The 27,043-nt window shown below is 53.7% G+C and overlaps 1 protein-coding gene and 1 long non-coding RNA gene across 2 annotated transcripts in view; one reads left to right on the top strand and one right to left on the bottom strand.

The window, feature by feature from the left end:
* CCDC33 (coiled-coil domain containing 33) overlaps positions 1-27,043 on the bottom strand; it is an 84,381-nt gene that overhangs the window by 26,563 nt on the left and 30,775 nt on the right. Inside the window, exons 8-11 of the mRNA XM_088025142.1 lie at positions 24,613-24,742; positions 23,850-23,983; positions 22,810-22,881; positions 10,845-11,039 (exon numbers count right to left, since the gene is read on the bottom strand). Of these exons, the coding sequence (XP_087881268.1) occupies positions 10,845-11,039; positions 22,810-22,881; positions 23,850-23,983; positions 24,613-24,742 (531 nt within the window). The remainder of the gene's footprint in view (positions 1-10,844; positions 11,040-22,809; positions 22,882-23,849; positions 23,984-24,612; positions 24,743-27,043) is intronic.
* Positions 6,245-27,043, top strand: part of LOC148163963 (uncharacterized) — a 32,910-nt gene continuing 12,111 nt past the window's right edge. The window contains exon 1 of the long non-coding RNA XR_015768641.1: positions 6,245-6,418. This is a non-coding gene — a long non-coding RNA (uncharacterized LOC148163963). The remainder of the gene's footprint in view (positions 6,419-27,043) is intronic.

Here is a 27,043-nt window from a genome sequence, read left to right as displayed (position 1 = left end):
TGTCATCTCCCTGGGTTATGTGGCTGCCTAGGAAGGGGCCCTTTATGCATTTCTTGGACACATTTACTGAGCACCTACTGTGTGCCAGGAACCTGGAGTGGGGGTGTGGGAGGGGACATAAGGCAGGCAGAGGGGAGGAATCAAGGCTTGAAACTGTGAGCGGATACCATTAGAGTTAGGCGTGGGTAGAATATTCTGGGTTGCGGCATAAGCTTCAGAGGTCACGGAGGCCACCAGGCTGAGGGACTCATGCTGCAGGTGAGTGAGCCATGGACAGGTTTAGGGTAAGGGCCACACCTAGATTTGTGCCTTGGATAGGCTACCTGCTGCCTATGTCCTAGACCGGAGGGGGCAAGTGTGCAGGAGGGCCCCGTCGGGGCTGTCAGCTCCTGGTCTCTGAGCCAGCTTGCGGAGGGAGCACCCCCTCCATAAAGGAGAGGGAGGGACTTTCTTCTTGGCCTCCATAAGGCTCTCCCCCACTGTGAGGCAGGGCTCCCCACACAGCCAGAGGAGGAACAGTGAGATGCCTCTAGTCTCCCCCAACTGTCCTTGGAGAGGGTCCAGCCGCCAGGCCCTTGCCCTTGCTGGCCCTTCCAACTCCCTAGACCACTATTCAGCCATCCCTAGGGTCCGCCCTGCCGAGGTAGATTTGCATATCTGAGAGTGAAAAGCTGCTGCAGAAGCTTAGCACGTTGGGGCTGCTGAGCCCCCCTTTTGTCTGTTTGAGTAAGAGTTGGCTAAAGGCTGAAGGATAATTAGTCCCCTGTGGGCAATGCTGTCCCCCCTCCTTGAAGATTTAAAGGCACAGCCCACCTACTCAGCCCGTTTCTCCTCCCCAAGGTCCCCGTCTGCTCCAGCCCCTCTCCTGCAGCCGCTCCCGCCCCCTCCACTCGGTCCTGGCCGCTGAGGAGGGGACGTCTGCCACTGGCAGGAGCCGATGAATGGGCATTTTATCTGATTAAACTGGGAGTGAACTGGCCCTTCTCTATTATCTTTGGGCCTGATTGGATATTTAACACCAAATGTATTGTGTGTGTGTGTGTGTATGTGTGTGCGTGCACACGTGCGTGCACAGACTGCGTTTTTCTAGTCCATGTCAGGAGGAAATTGGATTGTACTGAAAAGCATTTAATCGGAACTCAGGAGCACAGCCTAATAGAGTCACCGCGCTGGGGGAGGGGCTGTTCAGCCCTTCGCCTTGGACAAGCAGGGCCCCTGCTTTGGGCCCTGTGTGTTAGAGGGTCCTGCTCTGGCCATCCAGGGCTGCCAACTTCCCCATGGGCTGAGAGTTGGTAAGGCCAAGGAGCTGCGTCCACCCAGAGCCTAAGCACCCTTCCAGACCACAGCACCGCCCCCCCCCCCCCCCCCCCCCGTACCTGGGACCCTGGAATTCCCTCCTATCCCAGGGCCTGTTCTCCTGAGGGCAACATGAAAGGTCTCACATGGTCATTGGGCCCTTAGGGTATGGGACTGAAACAGCTTGGTTAGAGGTAAAGGGGACATCTCCTAGGATATGCGTGACTAGGGGCAGGGCCTGGTAGCTGCTCTCCCCATGTTGCCAGGGTCCAGTGTGGAATCTGGGGATTCTCAGAGGTGGTTAATAAGGTGTATTTGTGAAGGAAGAATAGAAGTTATTTAATAGTTTGTTAGCTACAGCTTAACTGATGACTTATCGTTCTTTGGAGTTCGGACTTACAGCGTATAGACCTCTCTGCCTAGACTCCCAAAGGTTTGGGGTGGGCCTGGGGAGGGGACCTGCAGCCCCAGAGTTCTGTTTTGGTGTTTAACCAGCAAACAGAGGCAGCCCTCCCACCCAGACAGATGGACTGGGAACGTGGTGAGTCGAGCTCACCAGGCTGTTGACTTCTGGGTCACGAGGCCAAGGCGGCGGCAGGAGCAGGCACGGGGCCGCAGACCCCAGACCTGTGCTGGACCAATGAACGCTCTCCCTCAGCCTTGCCCTAGGGTCCTGGGAGGGTTACTGAGTTTCTCACACCTCCCCAACTGTAGAGTGGGGATGATAACTGTCCGTCCTTCATCAGGTTGGTGCAAGGGGGCAACGAGATTATGGTGAAAGTTCTGGGAGCAGAGTAAGAGCTCAATAAAGATTGATGGATACAATTGGTTTTATTAAAAGGAGGGCTAGGCTGGCAGTTTGCAGAAGGAACGGGCCCCATTTCCCAGGTGTCACCCCTGGTTCTGCAGTCCCTCCCACCCTCACCAATCGATGCTTCAAGCCCTCAGCAATTTACGGCCTCATCATCTTGGCTTTATTTACCAAGAGAGCTGCGCCTCTGCCCCCCCCCCCCCCAGTGCTTAATCAGGAGCTGAGACGGGCAGTGATAGAGCGCAGCGCCAGCCGTCTTGTGAGGAGCCCAGCCAGGGGTCGTCCTACCTCCCTCCGCCTTGTTTGCCCAACGAAAGAGGAAACCATCAAGACCAGGCCCCTCGCTCCACAGAGGGGAGGCTGGGGCCCAGAGAGGGGAGGGGTGCGGCCAGGGCAACTGCTCACATCGGTGGCAGAGTCAGAACCCGACCCAGGTCTCCAGGTGCCCCTCCCAGCCCAGGCACCCTTGGCTGGTGGTTTTCTCGCTCGTCTGGGGAGCCTCCGCTCCAGTGTGCCCCTTACCCACATCTCCTCTCAGCCTGGTCTTTGGGTGCTGGGGGCAGGCCCTGATTTGGCCAACCCTCTGTGCCATGTTCCCCTTCAGTTCTCGCCTCCACGCCCTAAGACCTCCTCATCTCTCACTGCAGGAATATTCTCCTCTTTTTACGGAAAAAGAAACTGAGGTCTTAGCTTGAGGACTAGCCTGGAAGGAAGGGACTAGCTTGAGGGCCCCATAGTGCCTCTTGGTGAGACCTCAGGCCAGGGCCCCACCTGGAAGAGAGATGTGGAGACAGACAGACACACGACATAAACACACAGGTAATCTCAACTCAACAGATTCCTCTTACAGGAACAAGTTCACTAACCTAGACTTCTTTTCTCCAGCAAACCAAAGATCTGTCATAGTTTTCATACTAACAACCACTGATGACTGATATCTGGGGCAGGTGGGATGGGGGTTGGGGTTAGGTACACTCCCCCTGTGCCCCCACAATCCCCTGAGCAGACTGCACCCCAGTCCTGGCCACCCTCCTGCACGGATCCCTGATGTGTTTCTCCTGCTGAACTGGGGCTTCCTGAGGACAGGGACTTGTGTAGGGAGTTATCTTTATGTCATTGTCACTGAGCTTAGGGATGTGCTTCCAGAGAAGGGTCAGCGGGGAAGGCCTGGGTGAGGTGTGCTGCTCCCCCCTTCCCCACCCTTCCCTGGCTCGAAGGGCCCATGAACACAGTGACTATTAATATGCCTCCTGCATAGTGAAGGCCCCCCTCAGTTTCCTCTGCAATGCCATCCACTCTCTTGGTAATCCTCTCCAAGGCCTCAACGGTTGGTACCGGGAGAGTATTCCCTCCACTCAATAGAAGAGACAGGCCCAGAGAGGTGGAGTGATTTACCCAAGGTCACGCAGTTCTTGAGTGGTGGAGACGGGACTCAACTCTGGTTCACCTGCACAGATGAGAGGGCTCTGCAGGGCAAGGTAACAGGGTATGGTACACAGAACATGCCCAAAAAGCTGGCCAAATGAATGAATGAATGAATGAATGCCTGTGTCTGACTATAAAGTCAACAGGGGAGGAGAGAGGCAGCTTGGGGTCCGTGGGCGTGGGGGAGCACTTGACAGTTGTTCTCTGTGTCCCCTTCTTGGCCCCTCAAGCACTCTCGTTCTTGGGGCAGCCCCTGGGGCCGGTGCCCCTTTTCCCACCAGCCTCCCCATGCTGTTTCACCCCTGGGGTGGGAGGCTTTCTCATCAGAAGTGTGCCTCCCCTTCAAGATCCAGTCCCTAATGTCTGTGGGGCCTGTGACAGAGACATAAGGGGAGGCTCTCAGCATGTGCCACCCTCCCTCCCCAAAGGGCCATCCCCTGGGCCTAGCTGGGCTTCTCCCTGAAAGTACTCCACTCTGGGGAGGATGGACTTTGGGAAGAGGCCTGCATCGTTCTCCAGAGCAGGCTCAGGTCCATCTGAATAAGGAATCCTGGGGTCTTGGATACCCAGAAAGTGATCTAGAATTGTGGGTCTTGGGATCTAGGGCACATTTACCCAGCCCCACAGGCCCTTGCCCTTTGGGGAGAGATGAGTATGGGGGAAGGCCAGGAAGGACCCGATGAATCGTCAAAGGAGGGTACCCCCCATCTTGTCTAATAACCCTGTTCCAGGGGCCCAGGGGCCATCTCCTGGGGCCAAGGTCACTTGCCCCTCTGGTCAAGTTGATCAGAAAGACAAATCCACTCCAGCGGCCAGTGGCTTTCCCTGGCTGGGCAGCACCGGGCTCCCCACCTGCTCTAGGGACCAGGCAGGGGATGGTGCGCCCACAAGTGTGTGAGTATGCGGAGTGGGGGAGGGCAGCTGGCCTGCGGGGGGCCTTGCTCAGCTCTCACACACACCAAGAGACAATAAATCGACAAACACTTAATCTCTCTGCAAATTGAAACGGAGCCGTAAATATCTGCTGCATCCCAGCAGCTGAGTTATGAGTCTTGTTTATTAATCTCTTTAGTCCCAGGTGATGGATGGGGGAGGAGAATGGCCCACCAGAGACTCAGAGGGCGGGGGCACGGAGGGGAGAGGAGTGCGCCAGGGTTCTGGGAACGGCCCGTCTGGAGAAAGGGTCAGAGGGCGGAGGTCTGCAGGATTCGTGCCTCCCCCCACCCCCCACCCCCACCTCCCCCTCCTTCTCGAAGGGCCCATGAACACAGTGACCAGTCCTAAGCCTCCCACACAGTGGACAGCCCTTCGGTTTCCAGCACACTGCCATCTGCTCTTGTTAATCCTCCTTGCAGTCTTAAGAGGGGGACAGGGGAAAGTATTCCTTCCACTTAACAATGAGGAGACAGGCCCAGAGAGGTGGTGTGACTTTTCCAAGGTCACACAGCTCTTGAGTGGTGGGGACCGAAGTCTGCTAGGGCTCTATGGAGAGAAAGGGAGGAGGCGCTGTGTGTGTGTCGGGGGGGGAGAACAGAACACCTGTACGATGGTCTTATTGCTTCCTTCTCCCCTTCCTCCTTTCCCTCCCTTCCTCAAACGCTTGTGAGCTCACCCTCTCTCTCTCTGTGTGTGTGCATGTGTAGGAACTGGTGGACGAAGAGAAGGACAGAGTCAGGAGCTGGTGAGGGGCTCAGCTGAGCCCGGGAGCTGTGACGGTTGCACACTCCAAGATCTGTGTTTAGGAACCCCTGCCCCCAGTGCCAGCCGCTAGGCTCTCAGCTGAGGGGGCCGCAGGAGTGCAGGGGAGGAGCTGGGGAGGGCTGGTGTGGGGTGGGTGTGATAAGGTGCTCGTGTGATGAACATATGCCCCTTCCTGGGCCTCTGGCCAGCTGGACAGGACAGGGGTGCTTGCAGAAGCGACGGGACAGAAGACAGAGCTGGCAAACTGGGGCCGTGGGCACTGTGCTGTGGAGCTGGGGGCTACAGACAGTGGGGGGCTGGAGCGAGAGGGAGAAGGTGCCAGCCATGTTTCGGGAATGCGTCAGGTGGTTTGTGTGGCGTGGCTGGGAGGGGACACCCAGTCAGGTGCATCCGGTTGGAGGCTATTGAGGTAGGTGCCAGATGGCTGTATGTTCTCTCTCCCTGTCTCACTGATTGTCTTGTGTTTTCTCTGCCCCTGTGCCCCAAAGTATCGGAGCCCCCTGATGGGGTTCTGCCTCCCAGGTTGGGCTCAGTGTCTCTCTGGCTCCTGGGGGCCAACCCCAGGCTCCTGGGCTTTGTGACCCCTTCACCCCAGTCGGCCATTCCTGTAAGTCACCGTCGCGTGCAGTGTCATACTCAGGTAACCACCAGGTGGTGCCTTGGGAGCGGGGCGGCTTTGAGCTTCTCAGCCTCACCAGCCTGCAGACCTCATCCTGGTGGGGGGCGGGTGGTGAGAGGCTCTGGTCACAGCCCCAGGGGGGACCCGGAACTTCTGCTCCAACCTCCTCTGCTGACAGAGGAAGGAACTGGGGCCCAGAGAGGGGAAGGGAGTTCAAGGTCACTTCAAGGAGGTGGTGAGAGCTCTGTGAGAGCAGGGGACAGTGTGGAGTCGGGCAGGATGGGCAGAGGGTGTGTGCCCTGTTGCTGCAGGGCTGAAGGGGAGGGCCCATGCCACGCAGGGTGACTCTCTTCCTGGTTTGACTGAGTCTGTCTCTGGGTTAGCACTGCAAGTCTTACTGCTCAGGGACTCCTTGGTCCTGGGCAAACAGGGATGGCTGAGCACCCTCAGGCCACTCCCGGCAGCCACGCAGGACCACGCTCCCAGGAATCTCTGCTACACCGCCAGGCTCCCCTTATGAAGGTCCCTCCTCTGTCCCACCTGGCCCTATGGAGCTGTTAGAGCAGGTAAGCAGCTCTCCTGTGTTACAGATGGAGAAATCAAAGCTCAGGGACACAGTGCTCAGAACCACACTGGGAAGGCATGGCAGAGCCAGCCCCTCTCCACCTGCCTGGTGGGGGAGGGGGGGTCCCTGGGCTAGGAGGCCTGCACTCCAGTGGTCTGAACCCCACCTCTGCTGCTGTGTGATCTGAGAGAGGTCACAGTTCCTTGGGCCTTCCTTCTTCTCCTCGCCCATGAAATGGGACTCTCTTTCTTGGGGAAATGGTGTCCCGAGGAGCTGAAGTCAACCTACCACTCTTAAGAGAGGTCAAATGGGGTGGTAACAGTGGGGGAAGTGAAGTTAAGGAAATGAGGATGAAGGGATCATTCTGGGGTCCAGCAGACTTTAGAAAGGGAGAGAGACAAAAGCTGTGCTCAGAGGGGGGCTGGCGTGTGGGGACCGGGAAGGGGAGAGATGGAGGGAGGGGGAAAGGCTTTCAAAGAGAGAATGAAAGAAATGAGTTATTCCAGTGTGGTGAGGTTGGAAAAACTCCACTGAATCTTTAAACAACCCTTGTCAATTATTCATCTGCTGGTATGAGGGCCTCTGGTCTGCCACAAATCTCTGAGCACAGGAGGGAGGGGGGGAAGGAGGGAGGGAAACGGAGAGAGTCAGAGAGAGAGAGAAAGCCAGAGAATCAGAAAGAAATTGAGAAAACCAAAGAAAGGCAGCAGCAGGGAGAGGCAGCAATGGGGGTGGGGAGAGAGACAGAGGGAAAAGGAGGTGTGTGGGGGGCGAATGGAGGAAGGGAGCCAGAGAGAGGATGATAAAGACCCTGTGCTAGAATTTCTGCACTACAACAACACTGAACACACACTTCTTGAATAGCAACCGAGTACTTCTTCCTCCTCCAGGAAGCCTTCCTTGCTCCCCTCTCTCTTTCCTGAGGACTCACTCGGTGTGCCCAGCAATGCTGGGTAAGCGTGACACTTAAGAAGATAAATGGTCTTGGCCATGCCCCTTTGCCATTTATCCCTCACCAAATATTTCCTGTGTGTCTGCTCGGTGTCACCCTGTTGTTTCCTGGAGTGTGGCTCGCTCCTGCCTGCTGAGAAAGTCCAGGGCTCTGGGTCTTGGCCTCTTCCTCCCCGACGCTTCCCCCTGCACAGCTGGACACAGCACTGGGTACCTGGCCGGGGTGGGGGCTTCTGGTTTTTGGGCAGGCTGGAGGAATTGCTGAGGTTACTGCCCAGGGAATGGGGAATCCTGGCACAGGCAGGTGCTTGATAAGCCCTCTGTGAATGGAACCAGCCCCTCATCTTCCCTGCTCTTGACATTGCCTGGCTCAGCATGAGGTGGGCTCGGGGAGGGTGGGGTATGGGGGTGAAGGGGAATGCTTGCAAGTTGTTTAATGTTTGGGAGTTACCATATTCAAGACGACGCTTTAATGTCGCATTCTTCACACTCAAAAGCCCACCTCTTCCAAAAAAGACTCCCTGGGCTGCTCAGAAGGGAGGTGGAGGCTTCCTCCAGCCCTGCCAAGCCCTACATCTGCCTTGAGACCACATCCGCGGGACCCTGGTCCCAGGAGGTCCACTCGGGACAGGAGCTTTGCACCATGTGGACAAAGTGGCACCTGAAAGGCGTGTGTTAAAACCAGTCTGAGATGGAAGAACTGGCTGGACCTCAGCTGGGAACAAAGGCGGTCCCAAGGGTGCATTAGGGGGAGGGAGCCTTGTGGGGCTCATGGCGGCTACAGAGTTGGGACTGGCCCCTGGGGCAGAGAGGGTACAGACCCCGCGTCCCCTCCACTCCCTTCTCCCTTCCCAAGGTGCTCCTTTCTCCAGGAAATGCTCAATTTCCTATTAAGCCAGAGTAGGCTCTGGAGGGACTCAGAGGTAAAATTGTCTCTTGGACTCTGGGCACCAGGCTACAAGACTAGACCGACAAACACACTCTAGAAATCTGGTGCCGCTGAGAGGCTCACAGCCTGAACTCAGAGGCGGGGAGAAGAGGGAAGCAGGTCATCGCTGGCTCCCTACTCAACCACGGCCATGTCACCGGGGCCCCACTGCCCTGCCCCCAGGCTCTGCTGCTGACCACACGCCCAGGAGTCACACGCTGTGAAGGCGCCCTTGCCACCCAGATGTTCCAGTGGTGGCTGAGTATCTTCTGCTCTATGACTGTCTGCAGCTTACCCGCTGTGTGTTCACTCCCATGTTCTGTGTTTGCGGGTCCTATCATCCAGTGCTGTGGAATAGTGTTGTATGGTGGGGCTCTATTGATATGCAACTATACTCCACCACTCCCTGCCTGCATTCTAGTGCTTGTCACTGTGTCTCTCGTTTGCATGAGCTCGTCTATTGCTATATAATTTTGTGTGGTTGCTATGGAACGGTGACCCGTTGCTACATGGCTACCTGTGATTTCACGGAGCTGCACATTGTTGGTACCCACCCACGTTCTATTGCTTGGGATAGGGCTCTGCGGGCCATGTGGATGTCTGGGTCCTGCCCTGGTCCTTGCAGGCTCTGGCGAGCGGGTATGAGCTGGAGCTGGGGGCTGGCTCTCCAGGACCTAACTTGGGCAAAGGATCAGAGGTGGGAAAAGCCAGATGGTAAATCTGAGCTGAGAGAGAGAGAGAGGGAGAGAGAGGAAGGGACAAATGATGGGTTGGGGGACTGAAGGCAGAGTTGGGAGGGAAAATGGAGTGGAACCAAGAGTCAGGCGACAGGGTGGGCCTGACACAGGCTGTGATGGGCAAGGGATAAGGGCAGGCCCAGTGTACTGAATACTGCATGAGTGTCTGAGGGACCCAGTGGTGTCAGGTTGGCTCAACAGTGCAGGGCTGGGCATGCAGGCCTCCGCAGCTACCTGTTTTCATTTATAAGCAAGGCAGCATGGGAGAGTGGCTTCAGGAAGCCTTGGGCAGGGTTACCCCACCTTAGGGCTTCCTCATTGCCACCCTTCATCAAATTAGGAGACTGAACTAGACGCCCTCTAAAGTTCTTTCTGATGGCCTTGCTGTCTAGCCAGGCGTTTCATCACATGGCCCAGTAAGTATTTACCACCATCTTGCCAGGTGCCCATCAAGAGGGAGGGTAGAGGGACCAGCCCACTGACAGGAGTGCTAAGTGATTTCCAGAGGGGGCATGCTTCTCTGGACGCATGAACCCAACTCAGAGCTGCTCTGATAGCCTGTGAGTATAAAGGATCCCTAAGCCCCCTTGTACGCATTCAGAGCCTTCCAGAATCTTGTCTTAGTGTTCTTGGGCCACTTATTTCTCCTCCTCCCCTCCATTGCTCAGAATGGTTATTTGGCCTCTTGCTCAAGAACAGTTCCTGTTCTTGGCTAACCTGCTGCAGGTTAGTGCCATCTTTTACGGTTGAATCCTTATGAAAAGACAAAGACTGACCACAGGCTCTATTCATGCTGCCAAAGTCTCCAAAGACAAAGTCTGCATGTTTATTTTTAATGCAGTTGAGAGCTAAGCTCGCAAATCAGCCCTGAGCTCTGTTTTCCCAAGGGGCAGAGGTGAGAGAAGGGGGTGTAGAAGGTGGCCCATGGGTGCTCTGGCACCTGCTCCGGGGTGGGCAGGGGAAGTCCATGTGGGAGCATCCTGGGCACACCCAGCAGACAGCAACCCTTCCTATTAATCTGATGGCACGTGTTCCAGAAAGGTGCAGAAGTGCCAGGGGAAGATGCGGAGGCCGTCGGTGGAGAGGGGCAGATCCTGAGAAGGGGAGCCCCAGGGCTTCCCTAGGGGCCAGTGGCCTTGGCTGGGGCCTTTCCTCAGGATCTTTCTGAGCAGCGTTCCCCATGGGACCCGCTGTGGAAGAAGGGAGGAAGCCACGCATGAATTCACCCCTGGTACCCAAGTGGGGACTTTGACTGGACTGTCTTTTGGTGGTCTGTTCTTTATCTCTCTGCATTAAGGGGCCAGGACTCAGCACTGACCCCTCACCAAATTAAGCCACCACCTTGGCCACCTTCACCAACCGTTTCCCAGCATCTGGTCAACTGCAGCTCCCATGACCAAGGACAGAGACCCTGGGACCAAAGACGGTGTCCTCTTTTCTTTGAGCCCCAATCTCCTCTTTGAGAAATTGAAATTATTGACTCAGAGGGGCTTCCCCTTACCCATGGGATGTGCTCCTGAGAAAGTGCTGGGTTGATCTCTACTTGAGTCAATGGATCCCTGTCTTACAAGTGTTGCAAGGGTTTGCTTTGAAGGAGATTGTGTGGGAGTTCCATTCGAAAGGTGAGGAAACTCTGTAAAATGAAGAATCCATACCTTCCACCAGTTTAGCTTGGGGGTAAGTCACATACAGAGTGTGCCTGAAGGGAGGTCTCCTTGCCACCTGGGGAGTGAACTTGGTGACAGTCAAACCCTTTCCCTGTGACCCCTGTTGCCACTCTTCCTTTCCTAGCACTGGGTGGAGACACTTACCATTTCATGGGACATCTTGGGTGCCTGAGGCTCTATCTCTGTTTCCTGAGAGGTAGATGTGCTGGAATCCATTGTAGAGCTCACTGTGGCCTTGGACCAGGACTCACGGATGGTACCCAGTTTCTCATCTAAGATCTTGGGGTCCAGGATGGGCAGAACCTGGCTGTTGTTTGGTGTCAAGAAGTTTTCCGGCTTCTGGGAAGAGAAGGTGCAAAGAAATTTCTGTCTTTCTACCACAAATGTCTTTTCCAGACCCCCGAAGCCTCTCCTCTTCATGGCTCAGGAGGCCCTGAATGCCTGGCTCCTGTCTACCGCCTACCACCTGCCCCCTTGCTCCCTGGGGCCTTACCACACTGTCCTGGGCATTCCTCCAACAAGCTAGCCTTTCCTGCCTCAGGGCCTTTGCCCCTGCTGTGCTCTCTGCCCAGATGGCCTCATGGGTCTTTACATAGCTGTCCTCTTCTCATCATTCAGATTTCAGCCCAGACGAGAGACCCTGGCCTTCAAGAGAGAGGCCCATCCTCTCTAAAGTCACCCCTCCTCCAATATACGCTGTATTCACATTATCCCATTTTACTGTTCATAGTACTTAACTCTACTAGAAAATTAAACTTGCAAAAACTGATTTTGCTTGTTTACTGTCTGCCTCCCTCTGATCCCCACACTACAGCGCAAGCGACATGTAAGTAGAGACTTTGTCCCCAGACACTGCCTCATTGTAGTGCTCAATATCTATTTGTCGCAGGAATAAACAAACCATGCCATCCAGGACTCTCACATTTGGTGCAGTAACAACAGCTTCAAACATCGCCATGCTCCTTTGACACCCTTTGCTGGGAAGATTCCTTTTCCATTCCATGTCTGCCGTTAGCCTCCCATCTATCACCTGTCAAACAGTCTCCTCTCTCTCTGCTCCGCTGGGCCTCCTTCTTGTGCTGTCAGGTACTTTTTCCTCTTCTCTGCTCCCCTTGACATGACTGCAGCTCTCATCTCTGCTGGTCTAGAACTCAACCTCACTCAGATCCCAACTTCTCTAGGAAATCTTGATGGCCTCCACTCACACTTGCTCAAAGCTTTTCTGGGATCTTCCAGCCCAGAAGCTGGCTCTCTCTGCTCTCACACTGTTCTCTAATTCCAGGCTCATTTGCCATTTTTGTTTTTCTGCCCAAAGTTTAAGTTCCCTGGGCTTAGGGACATGTGTGATGCTCCCTTTGAGGAGAGGTTACTTTAAAGCTCTCTTGGAAATCCATGGTTAACCCTAACAGGTGTATGTTGTTCAAAGGCTGTAGGGACCTCAGAGATGACCAGCTTCTACCCTAGGAATTCTGTCTTGGCCACATAGCAGATAAATATGCCACCATCTGTGCTAGAAGCAAGTAAAACAATGGGCACAGTGCCAACCAGCACAGGATGTGCTCAGGGTTAGAGGTGCCTGAATGTCTGACCCTGAACAAACAGAGGAAGAACAAAGTATGGGTCGGCCTCCCTTGAAGTGGATATTCTATATAAAAACCCACACATATGAACCAGATGAATCAGGATAAGGACCCTTCACTTTACCACTTGGATCCTTTAAATAATGATTCCTTTATCCCCTTTTAAAATAAAATTTTGTATGCAGAAGTTCCTGGGGCGCCTAGGTGGCTCAGTTGGTTAAGTGTCTGACTCTTGGTTTTGGCTCAGGTCATGATCTTAGGATTGTGAGCTCAAGCCCCTCGTCAGGCTCTGTGCTAGGTGGGGAGTCTGCTTGAGATTCTCTCCCTCTCCCTCTGCCTCTCCTCCCCCTGCTCTCTCTCTCTCTCTAATTTTAAAAATTAAAAAAAAATTTGGTATGCACAAATTCATTAACATGAAGTCTTTTCAGGCTTATGTCAGTAGAGTAAGGGATAGTAATGCAAGGATAGAGGCATCTAGTCCAGTCTGGGCCTCATCTCCCACCTATCCTGTCAGAGGGGTACAAGGACAGATGATTCCAAAGAGAAAGCAGCTATATAAAGATTCTTAGAATGAGAAGAGGAAGCATTGGGTGACCTTGAGGCTGATTTTGGCACCTATTGTACTTTATAACCAAAACTCCTGAGCCTGTTTTGTCCCTGGGCTTTAGGCCTGGCTATCTCTCTCACCTGCCTCTCCCAGTGACTATGGTTTAGGGAGGGCGAGATTCATCGAGAGTTTCCCCACTGAACACACCAGTGGCTCTGTATAGCATCTGAGTCAGGTGGTTTGGGGTTGTCTTGTTGTCTCTGCGTTTTAGATAGGAAAAAGCACCACATGCTGTCTCCTGCTCAGAACAGCTGAACACCAGACTGGCTGGAGCAGGAGAACTATAGAATGCATACCGGATGGATGCGTGGGTAGATGGATACAGGAGAGAATGAAGGAAAGAACAGCTAGTCGGGGCAAAGATGAACTCCCTATTGACCAGGTGGCCCCTGGGACCGGGGCGAGATGCTGATTCAGGACCTGTAATGACATCTCTCCTCATTTCCAGGCAGAAAGCCAATCTCGCTGCCCTGGATTTCATAGACTGCCATCTAATCCAGTTAAGGGAGGAAGTGGAAGTAATGAAATCAAGGGAGAGGTCTCCAGAGGTGCCCCATCAGCTCTGAAAGCAGGGACACACTGCAGAAGGAGTCCCTTCCCCCACTGCCTGTCTCCCTCACATCTATCCTGTGTGGGCCCAGCACCAGCTGGATAAACTCAGCGACCCAGAGCTGACATGTCCTGGGCCCCTGATGGGAGCTGGGCACTTACCAGTACTTAAAAAAAATTTTTTTTCAAAAGAAAGGCAGTTCATCACATGTGGTGCCTCATTTAGATGTGTCTGGTGTCTTGGAAGCTTGACTAGTCTACGTTCTCCCACAACTGGACCTTGAGAGGTTATTTGGAGGTTCTAGCTGGGGAGAGCAGCTACTCGTACACCCTTGATGGAAGAACAATCTTCTTCTATCTACAGAGCACAGCTTCAGGAGGGATGCATGCAGAGCAGTAAGGGAGAAAGGGGACACCTGCTTAGCCAGTCAGACCAGCTGAATCAACCCTGGTGATCAATGGGGTGAGAGATGTTGCAGCTAGATTACCCTCACATACACTCACCAGGCACTTTAACGTGGATTCTGAAATTTATTATGTGTAATTCATTTAATTTTTCATCACAAAGATAAGATTAAAATGACACTGACCCCTGAGTCCAGACCAGTGACTTCACCTTGTCAATCTCTGGTAGGCAGGTTGTGGGAGAGGATGTTCTCAGGAGGAGGGAAGGAAAGGCAGAGTATTTATGGATGTCAACTCTTCTGCTCCTTCTGACACCTAGCTGCTCTTCTTGGGGCCCCTGCAAGACTCAGTGGATCTACTCTGCTCTGCCCTCTCCATGGCTGGCCCTGGACCGTATCTGTTTCCACAGCTGCTTCATGCTAGTACCTCCCCACCTCCCACACCCATCCTTGCAGGACTCCTGCCCACAATTCTAATCCCCTGCTCTAATCAACTTTGCCAGGATCCATCCTGGTCTGGGAGTTGGGGGCAAGTGAGCGGGTGACTTTTATAGAAAAATCTTTAGATTCCCATACAGTAGAAGCCCCAAAGGGAGGGCCAGAGGCAGTTGCTCTTGTCATATGAGGTAAGGAGGCTCACAATACCCCACACAGTGCCTAAATTCTCCTTAACATTGCCTATTCAGACTGCCCAGCTTCAGTCTGCCCACGTTGTGGGGAGGCAATTGTGCCCTCTCTTCCTTGCTTCTCATGGGAAAGGAGCTTGTCTGGGGCTACAAGAAGGGGCAAGGCTGATCAAAATGGTGGGTAGTCAGGGTGGAAGATGGGGGAGGGGGATAATGCTAAAATGAGGATGAAGAGAGGGTAGGGCCTTGGGGACTAACTCCTCCCTATTTAAGCCCAGGCTTACCTAGCTCTCCTCCTTTTTTCTAGGTGAGGGTGGAGGCTGCTATCCCACCCCACAGGCCTGCTTGTTTGCTTTTCTACTTGGCAGGCCTTGCCCTGATGGCTGAGGCAGCTTGGGGCTGACAAGTGGCCCCTCCACTCTGTGGTTCCGTGGCTGCAGCATGTCCTGCTTCATTAGGGCTGAAATTGGAGACCTACCTTGAAAGCTCAAAGCAATGCACAGCCATGTGCTGGCTCAGACTCGCTGCGCAGCCCACTACTCCTTGTGCTGCCGCAGCTGCCCCACACCACGTGTGTCATGGTAGAAAGCAGACTCCCCTTCCTCATGCCTCAGCCCTTTGCTGTTGCCTGCAGAGGAGGGTCTGTTGAGACAGACCAGGCCAATAGCATCACAGGCTCGAGGCTTCCTGGGTCACCTGTTTCCTCCTCTTCCCCTAACATCTTCTGCCTCCCTCCTACCCACTCCATCCCCTAGATCCCTGATCATGCAAAATGCAACAGTTCCAGCCTGCCCCGGCAATTACAGACTAGCCAGGATGCAGCTGCTGTCCTTGGTGCTGAAAGAGCCCGCCTTCCGGCCTGCCCGCCTCTCGCCCCGCCCTGAGCCTTCTCGCGGGAGCGCACATGCTCTTAATTCAATTAGCTGGCCCTGAACCCTCCCCAGGGAACCCGGAGCGGAAACTGACAAATTCTGTTTAACAAAGACATTTGTCCCCCGCCCCACCGGCCTTGGGCTCTGCCCGCCTGTATCCCGCTCATTAGGTATCTAACAAAGTGCGTCCCAAGAAATCTGCTTCCAATCGCTAGTAATTCAGGAGGCCTGATGCAATTTTCTCCCTGATAAGGGTGTCTCGCCCGCTGGCAAGAACCATAATGAGCCCTGTGTAGCAGCTCCCCGATCAGTCACTGCTTTGTCATTTCCTGTGGCCCCAGTTGTAGGTTCTTATCTCTTCAGCTGAAGGCGAGGCTCAGAAAATGGGGGCCCTGCAAGAGGGCTTGCTGCCTCCCATGCATATCGCAAGCCTCATTATGGCATCCTGCATGGTCTTGCAGCTGCAGTGGGACTTGAAGCTCTGAGTCTGTCTGTGAGCAAAGGAGGGTCTGAGTGTTAATCCTCATTGGGGCCATAATTCATTCTCCAGAAAATGGTTTCAGAGGGTTAATCTGAAAGCAAGTTGCAGGGTCAGGGGAGGGGTGCCGGTGATAAGGATATTTAAAAATTCTGGCAAGGATTTTAGTATTAAATAGAGCCCTGCCCATAGCTCACTGGACAGTCTGTGGGCTCACTCTTGTTAGTTTGGAATCTGGGCTTTCTGCATTTAATCTTTCCAATTGGGTCCCCCCATTTACATCTAGAGAGAGATTTCCAACATATAGGTCAGATCACATCTTACTGCTGCCCAAAGACCTTCCTTAGCTTCGAACCACTTTGAACCACTGCCAAAGTCTAAACCCTAAATCCTGGCATCCAGGCCCTCCATGGTATAGGCCCCAACTAACTCTCCAGTCTCACTGCCTACCACAGCCTCCATATGTCCCATGTGCTTCAGATACCTTCATGCCTCCATTTCTTTGCATCTATGATTCCTTCTGCCTGAATCACCCTTGCTTTGCCAATTTTCAAGCCACTCTTTGAGGCAGAGTTCAAACCATTTTTCTCTGTGACTCTTCTCCTGACCTTTGTATGCCCAAAGCACTTCAAACAGAACCCTTAGCAAGATGGGTGGCAACGATCTGTCAGGGTGCTTTACTGCTTTGGCACAGGTTAGGGATCCAAAGAATGGCTAATGAATTCATGCCTGAATGAACTTGGGTGGAGCTGGGGGTGCATCTGGTTTGGCTGAAGAGAGGTCTAGGCTATGGTAGGGTGGCTTTGAGATGGGGAGAAACTCAAGCCCCCACTTTCTGAATAGTTTGGTCTGGAAGTTTTGCCCTCTCTCCTCCCCTCCCCCTTCTTCAATCCACCAATTGTGCATTGGGCTCACGGGAGAACAGAGCAGGCCAGGGGAGGGCCCAGATGTCCAGCTTCCTTAGCCATCTCTGTATCCTGACTCAGGACATTCCATCTCTGGCTGGGAGTCCCGGGCTCACATTCTCAAGGCAGTGGAGTCCTGTGGTTGGTGAGGCATCTGGAATGAGCCTGCAGTATGGCTCTTGGTCCAGCCCTGCCCACTCCCAGGGCAGGAAGCAGGTCTTCACTTCTCCTCCACAGCCCCCAGCTCAAGGCATGGTACACTGGGGACTTCAGCAAATCTGGCCTCTAGAGAGATGATTGTCTGTCTTGTCTCCATTTCTTCATTCCCTGAAAGATTGCTGTGAGACCAAATGTGGGGCTGGTGATGTTTATCTTCAGCACTTGACAAGGCCTCCTGATGTCCTTATGGATGTGAATCTGGTGGAACGGCTGTCATGAGGGATGGGGGCCGAGTGATGGATTAGCAAGGCTCCATTGTTCCCCTCCCCCAGGAGCCCTGTCCTCATCTCTGATGAGTTCAGCACTTTTGTCAGCAACTACACTGGGCTAGGCACTTACACATGCTCCTTCATTCCATTTTCACTGCATTCCTGGCTGGTAGGGATCACAGCTTCCTTCTGTGGATGAGGAAGGTGGAACTCAGGGTGGCTAAGGTCAGGACCCAGGATTCAAACCCAGACCTGAGGACGCACACTGTTTGTGTAGGGGGTGTGGAGTGGGAAGGAAGACAGGCAGGGTGTTGTGAGGTTGTGGGAGGGGAAAGGGCCTTTTCTGTCTGGATCCATCATCGTCCTTGCGGTGGCGTTTTCAGAGCTGGGGTCTTGGGGGTGGGGACAGAACCCTACAGAGGACAGAACCAGCCAGGGAGATTCTCGTGCCATCCTGAATGCTGGGCCCTCCAGGCAGCTGTGCTTGGTGGGGAAACGGAGGCAGGTTTGTGTTGGGGCTTCTCTAAAGACCAGCCCAGGGCTTTCATATGTGGCTTTCAAAGAAATTTATAAAAATTCATCAAAAGCCAGCATGATTTTGCCTATCCCCTGCCCTCCCCTCCACATCTGTTAAACAGCCACTTGTCCCCACTTTGGTCTGGTCTCCAGAGAGCTTTGTAACTGATTTGAATAAAAACACCAGGGTAGCCCTCTGCATGGCGTTGAAGACCTGCCCCCGCCCTCCCTGTGAGAACAGGGAAGGGGGAGGGTCAGACAGGACTATGGGAGCTGCCCCTTCCCTCAGGGGGCAGCAGCAGGTGCCACCTCCTTCTCTCCTCAAAGGCACCCACCCTATGCCAAAATCCAAGGAAACCCATGGGTTTCAAGTCCTCAGGATTGTGGGCTAAGAAGGAGGCAGCCACCCATGTGAGTGGCCCCATCTCTCCCTGGTGTCCTGGTACTCTGCCAGGATTCCAAATCCCAGCCTGAGAAGGCACGCTGTTGCCAAACACCCAGACAACTGCATAGACTTGTCCCACCTTGCAGGAGGCACGTTTCCATGTGAGGAGGCAGGGACTGGCACAGTGAGCACCTGTCATGTGCACGCTGGGCTCCAATACACGTGGGTCAGCCTAGGAAACCTGCTCAGTGTGGGCCTCACTTCAAAGAAGTTGCCTGCAAGCTGGAGGGCACCCAGGATGCTGTGGGATCTTGACACCAGTTCATCAAAAGAGGCAGACTGCTTAGCCTGGAGAAGCACAGACTCCTGGGCGACCAGATCTCACTCTTCAAAGAGCAGAGGCCCACATCAGAGGGAGAATGGAGGAGAGATAGGGTTATTTGTATATAGATCTGTGGAGTGGCCACAGGCTTATGGATTCTTAGAGCTGACTGGACCCCCAAGGCCAACCCCCACTGTACGTACAATAAAGGGAAGTTGGCTGCCTATAGGCAGGTGTCCATTTTTTTAGTTTTTGTGAATCTATGTGTAGTTATTCACGTGCTCATCTACACACACAACTCTAGCTTCAAGCAGATCACTCTAAGTAGCAGGTGCCTGTAGAGAAGTCCCATCAGAGGAAAAACCTTAATCCATCACCAGCAGAACCAGCTTCAAGCACAATATCCCAAACCAGGAGACCACTTCATCCCACCATTCACAGAAACTGCAGGCTTGCTGGCTAGTGGGCCAGCCAGCATGCTGGATGCCTGACCACGTGCCAGTCTCCCCACAACCAGCAGGGGAGGCTTGCTAAGGTCGCATCGCAGCCCCAGATGGAGGAGCCAGGAGCCTGGGGGCACAGAGAGGGTGGGCTCAGTGTGAGGTGGTCATTTCTATCTGTTGTGGCCACAGAGCCATGGGACAGGGTATGTCTGGTGGTAGTGAGCTTCCTGTTATGGCAGAGCAAGAGTAAGACCACCTGTGGTGGACATTGTCAAGGACAATCCTGTCCAGGGTGGGCTGTTGAGAGACACCTCTGTGGTCTCTATTTGGAAATTCCACAATGCTCTTGTTCCCAGAGCTTTGAGAATGGGTGATGTGGAAGCAGTGGGTGGGGGAGAAAGTGTTCACGCAAACCTCAGTTAGTCAGGATACCTGTCTGCCCTCGAGGCTCAGGAGAAAGAGGATGTGTCCTCAGGAAGGAGGTACTCAAACAGGGCATGCGTATTTATTTCTCCCGAAGCATCACCTTTCAGTAGCCCATCTGACCACGGGCAAGGAATTGTTAGTCACATGGATAAGGGGCCCCGAGAGGCCCGTTATCCAAGCCTCCCCCACAGCCAGAGTATCCACGGGACTCTAAGATCCCAGGCTTCCGGCGGCGGTGGCTCATGGAGCTTTGAGCAGTGTTTGATTTAAAAGATTCCCCAGGGGCACCTGGGTGGCTCAGTTGGTTAAGCGACTGCCTTCGGCTCAGGTCATGATCCTGGAGTCCCGGGATCAAGTCCCACGTCAGGCTCTCTGCTCAGCGGGGAGTCTGCCTCTCCCTCTGACCCTCTTCCCTCTCGTGCTCTCTATCTCTCATTCTCTCTCTCTCAAATAAATAAATAAAATCTTTAAAAATAAATAAATAAATAAATAAATAAATAAATAAATAAATAAATAAATAAATAAAAGATTCCCCAGGCTGGAATGCAGACATGAAGGCCAGGTACCTTCCACCATGAGCTTGGAAACAGCATCTTAGGTGGAACCGTAAGGGGGAAAGAATTCAGAACCTGTCGGGTGTTTGCTCTCACTGGGTTTCCTCAGGCCTCTTACCAGGTGCTGCTGTCCGCTCATGAACTGACTGGCTCGCTGTCTGGTCCGCACTCCCTGCCCTCTAAGAATGCGTCCTATGAAGACGTGTAAGATCCCTAAAACCGGTACAGTATCTGCTACATAACAGGTGCCCAATGTCTGCGGTGGCACAGAGGACATGGGTGCTATGACAGTGAGGGTGGTGGTGAGTGATGGAGCCGGGGATGGACCCTCTGCACTCAGCTGCCAGGCCATCCACCTGTTCATCAATTCTCAACACGCTCTCACTAACCCGCAGAGAGAAGGATGCCAAAAGGGCTCAGATGTGAGCAGAGAGCCATGTCCAAGCCAAGCCATGTCCAAGATGAGGGTGAATTCAAGGCAGATGGACTCCATGGCTGCCGGCCCCTCCCTCTCCTCATTGAAATCCACAAGGGTGGCCAAAATTCTAGTCCTCATCACATATATGTGGAATAAAAGAATGAATGGCTGGGTGCCCTGGCTGCAAGAACCTATGCCGAGCCCACCACATTAGCTCCAAAATTGGAGTTCAGGATTCTAGAATCAAAGTGAGTCAGTTATTGGCCAACTCACAGATAGTGTCACCAAGGAACAGTTGGGCCACAAAGAGATGTAGCTTCTGTGTATGCCAATGCAGGTGTGAAAACATCTGTGTGTCAGTCTGCATGTGTGTGTGTGAGCATGTGTGTGCGTATTAAATGCGTGTGCCCATGCAAAGGGGTGTGTGTGTGCCCGCATGTTCACGTCTGTACATATGGGACTGTCTGCGTGTGGGTATTCGCACGCGATGGTGTGAGAGAGCGTGCGTGTGTGGAACTGTGTGTGTGGTGAATGCTTGGCTGCAGAATCTGAATTTCCTCTAGTACTATTTTCCTGGTACACACCCAATCTTGATCCCTTTCTTTTCCTTTCTTCTCGGAAATCCATTACTGAAAGGTTTTTTACCCGCCTCCAGGGGGAGGGGGGCTGGGGGAAGGGGAAGCTAAAATCACAAGGCCCAGATCAAAACACTCAGCCGCTAAATGAATTCGGCAGCGTTTTCCCGCATGACTTGGAGGGATAATTTAGTGAGGCCGCCAGCTGGAAGGAAAGGGATTAATTTTGCACTTAGCACAGCTCCGGTGAATAATTCATCACTGAGACCTTTGTGCCTAGCCCCTGGGCAACTGGGGAAGTGTCCTGTCCACCTGCCTGTTGCCTGCCTGGGCCCCCCAGTGGCTTGACCAGGGGCACTTGATGCTCCTTTCGGTTCTCAGGACACATGTGTCCCTGTGAAGGGACAGGGGGAGGTAAGGAAGGGACAGGAGGGGCCACTGATAGACTCTAGACCCCGAGAAGAGGCCGTGGAGGAGTGAGCTCTGATCTGGGAAATTGGTGACATTTTCTCCAAGGACCCTGCTTCTTTCTTGGGGTCTTTTGCTGCTTCTGTGTCTTCCCCTCTCAGTACCTTCTTGGTCCTACACCTGGTGTGGTGGTGGGGATGGGGGTGAGGGTGGGGTGTCAGGCTGTCTCTAACAAACTCTCTTTCACCAGGAAATAGAGGAATCAGGAATTAGAAGACAATGCAGAACATTCCACAGGGGAAAGTGCTGATGGGAGGTCCCAGGTACTCACCAGAGGCCTTAGGGACACATTTTCAGGTGGCTATGTTTCCAGATACATGCCTCTTACCCCACACCATATAATTCCCCGTGTTCTCCATGGGTAAGGTCACAGGGCCAAGTATTACCCCAGTGCTGGTGGCGATTTCTCCTGGTGTGGGAAGCCGGCGGGAGGGGGCTGACCCAGGCATCCATGGTCCTGAACTGCCCACCTCCCGGCTTTGTGCCTGTCTTAGCACCACCCACCAAAAAGGGGAAGAATTCCAGAAGGTGCTGGCCAGGTGCACTGGAGCCAAAGGACCAGGGTTCAACTGGGACCCAGAGTCCAGGGAGAGTTGGCTAGAGGAAGAGACCCCATCCATCAGGCAGGGCTGAGCCAGTGGTATCTTTCCACTTGGATCAACCAAGCTGTGGTAGGCAGGATTCCAAAAACAGGCCCCCAAGATTCCACACCCTAATCCCCAGGACCCATGTCTATGATGAGCTGTGACCCCTGTGATTATGTTACATGGCATGGCTGATCTTAAGATGGGGACATTCTCAGAGTGGGCCTCTCCTAATCACATGAGCCCCTTTAAAAGCAGAGGGTTTTCTCTGGCTGCTGACAAAGAAGAAAGTCAGAGAGTTCTGAAGTGTGGGGGGGATTTGACATGCCTGCTGGCTGAAAGATGGAGGGGGCCATTGTGAGAGGAATGTAGGTGACCTTTAGCAGCTGAGGGGCCCCTTGGTTGGCAGTCAACGAGGAAACAGGGACCTTGGACCCCACGACTATGGGGAACTGGATTCTGATGACCACCTAAATGAGCCTGGAAGCACACTCTTTCCCAGAGCCTCCAGAAAGGAGTGTGACTTGCCAACATCTTGATTTGAGCCATGCCAGGTCAGGCTGCCTACCCACAGAAGTGCAAGCCCATAAATGGGCATTGTTTTAAGCTGCTAGGTTTGTGGTAGTTTGTTACATAGCAACAGAAGCTGAAATTCTAGCTCACCCTTGTAGAACCTTGATCCCAGTGAGCCAGGCTTGGCTTGGGCTGGGTTAGAGGCTGACTGCCAGGTCTGGGTGGCCCTCTGCTCTCAACTCTCCTCTTCCTAATCTCGGCTTTGTTTCATTTTCTGGAGCTTCAAATCACCCTCAGACATTTCTCTCCAAAGCAGTAGTCCCCTCCTTCCAGAAGCCCCTGGCCCCAGCCCCTGAACGAGGCCAGCAATTGTGAAGGAGGTTGGAACACACTGCAGGGCTACAGGAGCTGACACGTGGCTGCCAGGCCCTGCCCTTCCCGTCCCCACAGCCTTACCTCAGAGGAAAGCAGCTGGAAGGAGATATCCACTGTGGGGGCCTCACCATTTATGGTTTTCAGCTTGGTGTCCTGGGGAGGAGAGGGGAGCTGTCAGCCCATGCTGGCCAGGGTGGCTTCTGCCTCTGATCTGCCCACTGCTCCGGATTCCCCAAGAAGGGGCCTACTAGGGGCTCTGCCTGGGGAGTGAGAGGGAGGCAGAATGATCTGCCTCTGCTCACCCTCACTGCCTCGAACCTCCCTTCTCAACTTCACTGAAGACTTGACTGGCACTTTCAGACCTGTGTCCTGGCAGAGTGGGGAAACTCCCATTTACTGACATCTATTATGTCAGGATGGCCAGAAGCATTTTAGGGGGAAAGGTGGCATAGATATAAATGGTGATATAATAATGTATTAAATATTATTGAGAATTTATTCTGTTCTAAGTACTTCACACATATTTCCTCAAAAAAAAAAAATCTCACAGCAACCCTATAAGAAAAATTCTATTACTATGAACCCATTTAACAGACAAGGAAACTGAGGCACCCAGACTTTAATTTTCCCATGGTCATGTAATCTGGTAAGGGGTGGAACCAGCATTTGGACCCAGACAGTCAGGCTCTAGAGCCTGGGCTCTTGGTTCTCTTGTCATACAGAGAGATCCTATACAGGTATGTTGTTCCCATTTTAGAGACGGGCACTCTGAGGTTCAGAAAGTCTAAGAAACTTGCCCCAAATTGCCCAGTGAGGACTAGGCAAGGACAAGGACAAGGCACTAGGGCAAGTCAGGATTTAAACCCAGGTCTCTCTGGTTAAAGGCCTGAACTCTCGCCACCATCTCGTGGGGCCTCCCTGTGTTTCTCCTCACGTTGCTCGGGGCAGGAGCTGGGGGGAGCTCCTTATACCTGATGGTGGTTGGCTTCCATGGGGAGGGTCCTGGTGGAAGCTGCTGGAGAAGCCAGAGTCACTGGCGTCAGTGGGGCAGGGTGAAACAGGGTAGGCTGGGGCGGGAGCAGGCCACCTGGCGCAGGCTCTGGTCAGGGCGGGGCACTCACGGTGATGGGGAGCCTCTCCACACGCAGCCCATTCAGACCCTTCCCTGCCAGCATCTTGCGGTACAAACGGCTCTTTAGCGGCAACACGGAGACGCCCAGGGGCTTGCTGAGGGTCCATGGCTCACTGCCTTTCACTGTAGGGGGAGGACCAGCTGGGATTCCCACCAAAGCCCACACCCCAAGCCCCTCGGATCCCAGCATTTGAGGCCCCACCAGGGGCCCCATCCTTTGGTACCCAACATCCAGTTCTCCCACACCTCATGTTCCTGCCCCTGGCCTTGCCCTGCACAAGTCTCCTCCTCCTCTGCTCTTTAGGGCTCTCTGAATTCAAGACCAACTCTCAACATATTCTGTGCTTCTGGGTATGTATACGGATCTCCCCTGTCTCTGCCCTTGGGGGCTTTACTCTCTCCATGTGGATCTAAGACCGTGTATCAGCTGGTCTCTGAATCCGGTTTCCCCTCTATGCTGTGAGCCCTGGGGGAATCTGTCCCTCCCTCCTCCCTGACAGGTACATGGGGAGGGGGTAGTGGTGCGATAAAAGTGCACGGGTCTAATATGGACATAGGACCCACGTGTGCTGGCCCGTGCCAAGGAACAAGGACAAGGAAGCCAGCCAGGTGCTCCTCCACCTGTCTGCATGCACTGGGAACCGGGTCCCCTTCACCTATCCCCTCAGGGGGCAGAGGCAGGTGGCCTGAGCACCTTTCATACATATGTCCTGACGCATGGCTGCCCCCGCACGGCACCAAGGGGCACTCACTGGAAGCCGAGGAGTAGTACTCCAGCACCAGGGCTGTGTCTTCCGAGAAGTTGGTGGCTCCGTCTCGGCCTTGGAAGAGGAAGGATTGGTTCCATAAGGGCAGCTCCGGGGGGCCCCCAGGCTTGGACAGCTGAAAGGAGACAGTGGGAGTAGGCAGTGGGGCCACAGCTTCTCCCAAATCAAGGGATGTCCAGATATATCCATCTGTGTGTGTCTACACATGTCGCAAACGTTTGTCCCAATTGTAAAAGTGATATACGTGTAATGAATGAATTTTGGAAAATACAGAAAAGTAGAAAGATTAAAAAGAAAAACCCTAGGGGTGCCTGAGTGGCTCAGTCAGTTAAATGTCTGGTTCTTGATCTCTGTTCAGGTCTTGATATCAGGGTCATGAGTTCAGGCCCCAAGTTGGGCTCTGCACTGGGTGTAGAGCCTACTTAAAACCAAAAACAAACACCCCCCCAAAACACCCTAAATTCCTACACTAAAGACAACTGTCCTAAGACTGTGTGTTTCTTTCTAGTTTTTTCCTAGATAATTGTCATCCTAACATCTTATATTTTTCATTTACTGTGAGATTTTGTAGATAATTGTCATCCTAACATCTTATATTTTTCATTTACTGTGAGAACCTAAGCATATCCAGAGTCACAAGTAACTCTTGGTGTCTGTGACCTTTGTAGTGCTGTAGGATACTTTGTCACGTCCAGGTGCCCAGCTTCCTCCCTTCTCATGTTTTCCTGGAATAGCACTGCATTGAATATTCTTTGACATGGATCTCTGTGTCTCAGATTATTTCCTAAGTACCCGACATGAAAATGCTAAATTAAAGGACATACATTTTAAGGCACTTGACTGACCATGGGTAAACGGTTTTCCTAAAGAGCTGCACTAGTATTCACCTCCACGGCTGGGGGTGTCATCGATGCCAAAGGAGACACGCCCTCCGCCCTGTCCCCCGCCCCTCTCTGCCCCACACAGGATGCAGAGGCCACAGCGGGTCTTCGGAAACCTGAGCCTTGGTGTGTCTGAAGTGCAGGCCATTGGGCATTCGGGGGACTTGGTAGCACACTAAGCCAGCAGCTGGGGCACACACGTGAGTGATATTTAAACAGTGAAACAAGACAGCATTGCCCAGAGCCCCCGAATAAGGGGCTACAGGAGACATTGCTGAGGACGGCCACAAAAGCCATCTTGCAGGAAGCAGGACCAGAGGAAGGCTCTGAAGTAAGATTTGGCAGGGCAAAGGGGAAGAGGGAGGTCTTCTGGCTGGGAAAACCACCCAAGAAAAAGGTGGAAGGTGACTCCAAGCATGGCAAGGGTGGAGGATGCCTGGAACAAGGGGGGACTGCAGGTGGAGGAGGCTGAGCATCTGCAAAGGCTGGAAGGTGAGGAGTGGGGAATGGAACATGAGGGCATCAGCCTATAACACACAGCCGGCAGCCCTGCACGGTCCCAACACACGGAGGGGCTGGGGCCATCAGTGCAGACTCCCCCAGCGGCTGCCTTGCCTCTGTCCCCAGCCAGGGGCTGTCAGCAACAGTGGCAGCCGCTCCCACCTCCCGCTCCCCTGCGGGAACCAGTCATTGCTCAGAAAGGTCAACACAAATGCACCACTGGCTCCAGAAGTTATTGATGCAGGATCTCGAAATATCAGTGTGGGTCCACTCCCCCCGCGGTGGCAGGGCTCTGATGCCTGTCACACTAATGTGCCTGCTCTGGTTCGCTGAGGCCCCTCCCGAGGCTCAGCTGTGTCGGCCTCGGCCCCGGCCCCTGGGGACGTGGGCTGCAGTCACTTTGGGGGCCAGGGGTCCTGAGCACAGGGACAGGGGCTGGGGTGATGGACTGTTTCTGAGAATGGGCTCTGGAGGGAGCTCAGGGACAGCCACTTGGCCACCAGGCCAGGCTAGAGAAGCTGCTTCCAGGTTCTGTGGGCCTTGGGAATGGTCTTTCAGGATTGATCCCCAAACCATGCCCATCCCGGAGCCACCCCATTGAGTGCCAGAGGGGCTGCCCCATAGCCTGGACCATCTGCCAGGCCCTGAGGCACTCAAGGAGGACCTGTGACTCAGTCCCTTGCTGCCCCCATCTCTTGCTCCCACCCTGGAAGGGGGGTTATTTAATGGATGCTAGCTGTCCTCTCGGGGGCCTATTAATGTGTCTAAATGGAGTCTACTAAACAAGAAATAGTGTCTGACTGCTCAGGAAGGACAGGTCTTTCCCTGAATGGTTTCCCAGGATGAGTCCTCCAAGAAAGATCCCTTCAGACCTACAACTGGGGAGAGAGGGTCAGCCTCTCTTGTGGAGTGGGGAGGGGCAAGGAATCAAGGTTAAACCACCTCTGGAGTCTGATGCCAGGGCCCTGGTGAAGGTGTTGGTGGCATGTGTGTGTGGGGGGGAGTGGGGGACAGGGCGTGGGGCGGGGAAGCCA

The sequence above is a fragment of the Eumetopias jubatus genome, unplaced genomic scaffold (assembly GCF_037043125.1).
Source record: "Eumetopias jubatus isolate StellerSeaLion01/CBP00866 unplaced genomic scaffold, mEumJub1_p1.0 scaffold_7, whole genome shotgun sequence".
In the NCBI taxonomy this organism is placed as follows: Eukaryota; Metazoa; Chordata; class Mammalia; order Carnivora; family Otariidae; genus Eumetopias; species Eumetopias jubatus.
Note: the sequence above shows the minus strand (reverse complement) of the source record. Positions and strands in the feature narration are given on the sequence as shown.